Source organism: Branchiostoma floridae, chromosome 13 (assembly GCF_000003815.2).
Source record: "Branchiostoma floridae strain S238N-H82 chromosome 13, Bfl_VNyyK, whole genome shotgun sequence".
In the NCBI taxonomy this organism is placed as follows: Eukaryota; Metazoa; Chordata; class Leptocardii; order Amphioxiformes; family Branchiostomatidae; genus Branchiostoma; species Branchiostoma floridae.
Window position 1 is genome coordinate 17,485,375 of NC_049991.1, and position 7,408 is coordinate 17,492,782.

Here is a 7,408-nt window from a genome sequence, read left to right on the forward strand (position 1 = left end):
GATGATAACCCATAGATTTTTAACCTTAAAAAGCTATTCAAAGTACTCTAGTCCTATCCATGTTGTTGTTTTATGTATCCTTTTCTAAAACATTGAAAAACTGGCGTGTACTATTTAGTAGCGAATAGATTGTAACCTGTGACTCCTTCTGTCCTCAGATTGTTCTGTACGGAGGTCCTAGAGCTTGACAACAACGTTTCGATGCTGCTGCTTGTCCCACCTGTGGAAGACGTGTGCTGCGCACCTGGGCAGACACATCACCTGTTCCAGCAGGACTCCTTCCTCACACTCCCTCTACAGGTGTTCGAACTAGGTGAGTTACCTGAGACTCAAGTCAGGATGCTCTCCAGTAGCAATTTCAGAACTTACATTTACTCTGGGTTCAAAATACTTTTATGGCCAGGTTTATTTTCCCAGTGGCAACCTCAGCCAAAAGCTAGGTTGTCCATAAACATGTCAGGTTGCCCTAATTTCGAGCTCCGCAAGTGAATTTTATTATAATATAATTTTTATGTCGAGCCCTGATGATGTTGGAACATAAATTTTGAGCCTTGGTGCAAAGGTTCCTTCCACAGTCATCATTTCTATAATTTCTGTTTTTTAGGTAAATGTATAAGAGGTGTTGTAGGGACCCTAGTAATTACATAGCAGACTTTAACACATCTTTTGTTTTCGTCTTTTCTCCAGTTCATATGACAACATTCCAGCCTCACTTCTTCGACCAGTACGCTACCCTGTCGTCCCAACTGGAGGTGGAGAACTTCCTGGTCCAGCACCAGTGCAGGGAGGCCTTCTCAGACTCGGAACTGTCCGGGGCCAAACACAGGCAGCTCAGAATAGCCAACTTCCAGCAGGTACTTTATAGATTTATACCCCAACCTATTGATCTATCTATTGGTTGAGATGCCCACGTTTTTGACAGGCAAATACAAATAGAAAACCCTAGTCACAAAGACTGGAAAACCTTCATAGGATTTGATATCATTGTGTCAATACCTTTAACTATGTACCAATTTATGTGCTTGCTGCTACTGGTTCTTGTTAAAGGTCTGGGAAGCACATGTAAAAAATTAGGGTAGAAAAGGATTATGATTTTTACATCTGGATGAGATGACATTACATCACTTCCTCGAGCAGAATACACAAGTGGCTAAAAAGAAATGTTTGCAAATGAAAATGTAGAAGCAATATACATCAGGTTGACAATCACTATTAGTAACTAACTGTTTCCCTTGATATCATCCAAACAGGACTTGGAAGACATCTGGCGAGGAGCGCGGTGGATCATGGACGTGCTGCAGTATGCTCGGGACAGAACGGCAGATGGAGGCCTCCTGCTGGAGAGAATATACCAGTCAGCAACACCGTCCCTGCCAAAAGTGCCCACTCAGCTGTCCCTGCCCAAAACCAGACGAACATCAGGTAATTGTTACTTTTACTTATTTATGTTGCAATTCAACCTATGAATTTGATTATACCACTGCTGGTGTCCCTGACATAGGGGTAGGCAGCAGTCGGATAGTCTTTGTACCGCGCTTCCCTGCTTTTGTCCAGTGGGTCCACCATTTACCACACAGAAAGTGCATAGCATTAGTCAAACATTTACCTGAAAGTCCCCTTCCGTATGCAAATTTGTTTGTTTTAAGGACCACGTGTAATTCAATTGAAAAGCAATCTTGAAATATATTGTACCATTTATATCTACATGTAGAATGTCAAACACACGAAAGACCTCCGGCCAGCATTTTGCTTGAGGTCTTCTCCTCTGTTAATCTTGATCTAAATATCTCTATTTAATGTAATTCTTAGAATTGCATATTGACTTGAAATGTTTTGTTCATTGGCTGTTATCTAAATTGCACCCTGCATTTCTTCTCGCTCACAGATTCCGACGACAACTTTGCCAGGAGAAGCCCCGAGGTCTGCTCCTCCACAAGTGACGAGGAGGGGATGTCGAAGGGCACGTCACCGATCCCCACCCACATCCCCTTCTCCCCACCCCTGGAGTCTGGCCTGGTGCTTGTCAGGGAGGCGTCGCCGTCTCTCATCCGCGTCCGATCGCGCAGCATCTCACCCGTCAACAGACACAAGGACACCTCCCCGCCCCAGGGGACCTCCGAGAGCGGCCACGAGCCCACCAAGACGGAGATTCTGTCGGGGTCGACCAAGGCTGGCATCCTGAGAGTCTACCCGGACTACCACACGGGGCTGGCCAAGGGAACCAGTGTTAAGGTATGACATGTCCACATAGTCTCTATTTATTTGCAATATTAATATCATTGTCATTGTCATTGTCATTAATAAGAGATTCTAGAGCCATTTATACACACCTTGGTGTATTGACTGTTAGAATAGAAAAATTCATCCTAAAGACTAGAAGAAGATTCCCTGTTCTTGATTTAGTTTAGTCCTAAGAAAACCAATATTAGTACCACGTCTGTGTCAACAGAGCAGCTTTCTGCCTGTAAATCAAAATTATATCTGACTGGTTCATGTGATCCTTGCTTAGTGAACCTTGCATGGAAGTCAGCTTACACTTCCATGCATTCTTTTATAAGAGTAAAAGAAAGTACCAGCATGTTATACTTATGAAATGTTTCCTTTCTATCTGTAGCTCCATGTCACCACCAAGACGACTTCCCGCGAGGTCATCGACCTGGTGGTGCGACAGATCAACAAGGCGGGGCGCAGCCGCGACCCCGTGTCCCCCCTGTACCCAGACGACCTCCTCCACAACTTCTTCCTGGTGGCCATCATCGCAGGCAGGGAGAGACAGCTCCCAGACACGTACCAGCCGCTACAGCTGCAGAATCCATGGGCCAAGGGCAAGCTGCTGGTGCGCCTAAGGGACCAGGCTACGGCAGCGCTAGCTATGCTACACGAAACACAGTCTACATCTGTCTAGTGCTAGCCATGCTACACGAAACACAGTTTACATCTGTCTAGCGCTAGTCATGCTACATGAAACACAGTCTACATCTGTCTAGTGCTAGTCATGCTACACGAAACACAGTCCACATCTGTCTAGCGCTAGCTATGCTACACGAAACACAGTCCACATCTGTCTAGCGCTAGCTATGCTACACGAAACACAGTCCACATCTGTCTAGCGCTAGCTATGCTACACGAAACACAGTCCACATCTGTCTAGCGCTAGCTATGCTACACGAAACACAGTCCACATCTGTCTAGCGCTAGCCATGCAGCACGAAACACAGTCTACATCTGTCTAGTGTTAGCCATGCTTCACGAAACACAGTCTACATCTGTCTAGCGCTAGTCATGCTACACGAAACACAGTCTACATCTGTCTAGCGCTAGTCATGCTACACAAAACACAGTCTACAATGATTCTGTCTAGCGCTAGCCATGCAGCATGAAACACAGTAACCTTCTCCGGGCTGCCTAAACCTGTAATCAGTGCAAATTTTTAAAAGGCCACTTCAGCAGCAAGAAGATTAAACATTGTAATTTTAGAAGATCCCTGCTGGTTTTTCTAAGGGACTTGGCTACAGCCTTGCTAGCCGTGCTACACAAAACACAGTCTACATGTAATCTTCTTCCTTCTGCCTAAACCTGCAGCCAATGCAGATTTGCTGGCAAATAGCTACTTTGGCAGAGATACGTTTACACACAGTCTGTTGTAAGCTAGAAGGTTCCTTCTGCTGCTTTTGTTCCAATTAGGCTATAGCCACAGTCTGTATTTTGTGTTGTGGGATCAAAACTATAGACCCAAATGGCAGCACTTAGCTAGTAGGGGAGGTATCACTCAAACCGACTCTGTGTTTTTGTCTTTTGTCTTGCCAACATTCCAGTAGCTAAAATATCTATGTGCAGGAGTCAAATGGAAAGTGTGCTCAAATAATGTTATTCAACACACATCTTAAAAGGTATAGTCACATGGTTACGATCTAAGAGGAAGGTGCTTGCTAAGAATATTCTTATATGATCTTTCACATTCCTGTTGGCATGGCAACGAATGATGACAGTATATCTCACTTTTCATACACTGCGATGACCCTGTCGGTACGATATACGCGTAGATTTGTGCCAACTGTATTGTCTATGTATATGTTTGTGTGTAAGCTTTTACATGTTGGTGCCTACTGTACTTGTGTATGACCCCTCCTCCTGAACTACTGATAATTGTTTTAGAGGAGGGCTTGTTTTTTTTTTTGTTGCTGTTACCATTTGGCATAAGACCAAACAATAACATTTTAAACATGGTATTTATTGGAAAGGCTGCCAGTGTTTCTTGCCTTTAGTACAAGATCATTCCTATTTATAAAAAAAAGACATGAAGCAATAAGAAACCACAAGAAAAATGTTTTCCAATAGCAGGATTCTGAAATACTTCAAATTTTTTTCAGTTCTCACTTCAGAATGTATTTTTACATATCCAGTGTAAAGTTTGGGAATACCGCTACAATGTAAAAAAATGAAAATATAAAGAGGTAGCAAGAACACAATGCCCACATGGGAAGCAATCATAGTACATGCATGATAAATGTTTGTGTTTCTTTTTTTAATCACTTTAAAACTAGTGGATCGAACATGATCTACTCGATGTGAGGACATTGCTTTTATCCAATTTTAATGATACTGTAAGTTATTATTTGAATAGTTTTGTACCATTAGGTCTGTCCGTAGCCAACAGAGGAGATTGGCCAGACTTTATACCATCATTTACTTCTCAACGAGGTGGCAGTGCCATCTGGTGGAATTGTGTAGTACTGCACCCAATTGTGAATACCTCATTGCATATTGGTAGAAAGATATTGTCAGTAACAATTTGTTGTAAGAGTGAGATAAAATCGAAATTCTACACAGAATCATGGATACCACACCTCAATGAAAATGTTCTCTAGCTTTTACCATTGTGTTGCTGTATTTCAAAGTGCTAAAGACTAGTGCACTGAAGCTTGTAGATACATGTAGATGGTTTTGTTTCTTTATTTTTATAAACTGCCTGTCTGTCATAGAACACCTTGGAAGGAGTAGATTTTGTTACTTCAGGAAAGGCAAAGGAACTGTTGCTATGTAACCGTTGCCATGGTGACCTGCTGCTTGATACCGTCTGTTGTATTGTGGAAACTAGGACCTGTAAATAAGGGGCCATCTCAATAGTTCATTCTGATCTCAAAACGTTGTAATTTTTTGAGGATGTAGAAATAGTAATAACACATACAAAAGTGGATAGAAATCCCCTTGCGCTGGTAGTGAGCTTTGTAATTCCTCTGTTCCAATCCAATTCTTATTTGAATGACGAATTTGAGATGAGCCCCAATGTGACCCCACCACCACAAAGCCATAGACAATATTTTGCACTGAAAGTCCAGTGGTTGTGTTGCAAAAGATATCGTACTGTAAATAATATATTTTGTATGAAGTGCCAAACTTTTGGTTGTACAAAGATGTACATAGCAACAGTATACATTAAAAATTTTACATTTTTTTACTCATTGTGAATGTATTTTCTTGTGTGTGCCTGGTAGAAATGCTAAGATAATGTTGAAGTTCAAGAAATGAAAGAAGTAAGGTGTTAGTGAGAATATGTACATGACAAATTTAGCATCACACGGCCTAGGATTAAGCTGTCAATTTCTTAGTCGTAAATCGTAATCATTGTAGAATCACTGTAGAATGAAAAGTAGTCCTTACATTGTATATGATCTTTGACTTTATTGACGATGAGACAAGTCATTACAAGGGTCTGCCTAGGCAGCTTTGGGCTGGTAGCGGCAGACCTACAAAGATGCGGACCAACATACAAGGAATTCATAACAGGAAACAAAACAATATACTGCAATAAAATAATCAATAACTATATAATGTCATGCAACTACAGATATGGAAGAATTGTTGAATTAAGGTATGGGTTAGCAATACAACCCATTTGTGCCAAGAAAGGGTACGGAATTAGAATTTTTCTTTGCAACGAGAGATTTCACTGCCACCCTGCTGTCGAATGCTTATTCCCGTAGACGTAGTCCTGGAGGAACGAGTAAATACAAACGTGTCAGCTGGATTTTTAAAAAAAAAAGAAGAATTTGCCAGATAGGGATAAATAAGTTACTATGGTCTTTCAGTCTTTTGCAGTCTATCCCGCGGCCGGTTAGTCCACTCCTATGCCAATTAACTCCTACTAAACTTTTATTCCTAACTTGGCCAAATTCCTCAATCACTTTTCGGCCAGGCGAGAGTTTGGTAGAGACTAGATAAAAACAACCCCAAGCTTACGATCCTTTAACGTGACCCAGACCTTGACCCGATGTAAGCCACTCTCTTCCAAAACAAAGCTCATGTTCGCTGCAATGCAGGCTTGTTATATCACCAGGCTCTCTGCGAAAATCTGGCCAAGTCACGCAAGGCGCCTAGCTTGTGGATGCGAGCCCATCTTTACGTTAACAATCAAACATAGATAGCATAGATGCACATAGAGATGGCAAACACGAATGGACAGGATTTCACAAATACAGCAGTTTGTTTTGTTTCTTTTATAACATACTAGTATACGTATACTATTTTCCAAGCAGATGTTAGGCTTCGGCATGCTTTGCACGTCATTTTTCTTTGGTTTTCAATTTAGTAAGTGGCAGATTCGTGACACACCTTTCAGTTGCCTTTTGGCGGGAACAGTTGTAGGGGCTTATCAAAGTGCCCGTCGGTTCATACCTTATCCTCATGATCACGTAGGATACATGCCACATAAAATCGCACAACAAGAGTGATGTTTGAGACAGTAGTCCTCATCCCCGAGCAAATGTATCGGGGGCAAAATTGTTTCGTTTTAGCACCCACTTCTGCTACAAACTGCTTCCCTACATCTGATTGAAAAGGACTGGAGTCCCCGTAAGCATAAGAAGGGAAACAGTAATGCGTTGACTATGGTTTGTTTTGGGTCAAACGATGTGGTCGTGAGGTCAATGACCTCTTACCTGGGTGCCACCCTTCAAGGCTGATCGATCACTGTCCCAATCTTTATTCTTGCTGAGGAAGTTAGGATTAGCGAAAAGATTGACCCAGCGGTTACTACAGAGGATAGCAACCAGTAGGCTAAGTAACCTTAGAGGGCCTTGTTGGAACCAAGGACGTCCAAATATCTCCAAGAAGGATGTGTAGAAGAGTGTATCCTTGGGTCAAGTTACCAAAGTTTTGTTGGAAGGCACTTTACCATCGATTAATTGCAAGAGTTTTGAACACCTCAGCCGGAAATGGATAGTCAAGGACGCTGTATGATCTTATATAACGTGCTTGGGTCATCGAAGGTGTTCCGTCCAGTGACCTCACACCTGAAAAGGTGACCTCAACCCCACTGTACGCAGATGGACGTCAGTACCCATATCTGTTACAGGATGGAAGAATAGATAGCTGACGTCATGCGTCCAATGAATGTCACCAGGTGAAT

At 42.3% G+C, this 7,408-nt stretch overlaps 1 protein-coding gene across 4 annotated transcripts in view; it reads left to right on the plus strand.

The window, feature by feature from the left end:
• The window catches only part of LOC118428907 (ankyrin repeat and fibronectin type-III domain-containing protein 1-like), a 163,790-nt gene extending 160,449 nt beyond the window's left edge, over window positions 1-3,341 (plus strand). For all 4 annotated transcript variants that reach the window (XM_035839191.1, XM_035839192.1, XM_035839194.1 and 1 more), the window contains 5 exons: window positions 159-313; window positions 688-854; window positions 1,251-1,422; window positions 1,886-2,232; window positions 2,615-3,341. In XM_035839191.1, the coding sequence (XP_035695084.1) occupies window positions 159-313; window positions 688-854; window positions 1,251-1,422; window positions 1,886-2,232; window positions 2,615-2,905 (1,132 nt within the window). In that variant the 3' untranslated portion in view covers window positions 2,906-3,341. The remainder of the gene's footprint in view (window positions 1-158; window positions 314-687; window positions 855-1,250; window positions 1,423-1,885; window positions 2,233-2,614) is intronic.
• The last annotated feature ends 4,067 nt before the right edge of the window (window positions 3,342-7,408 follow it).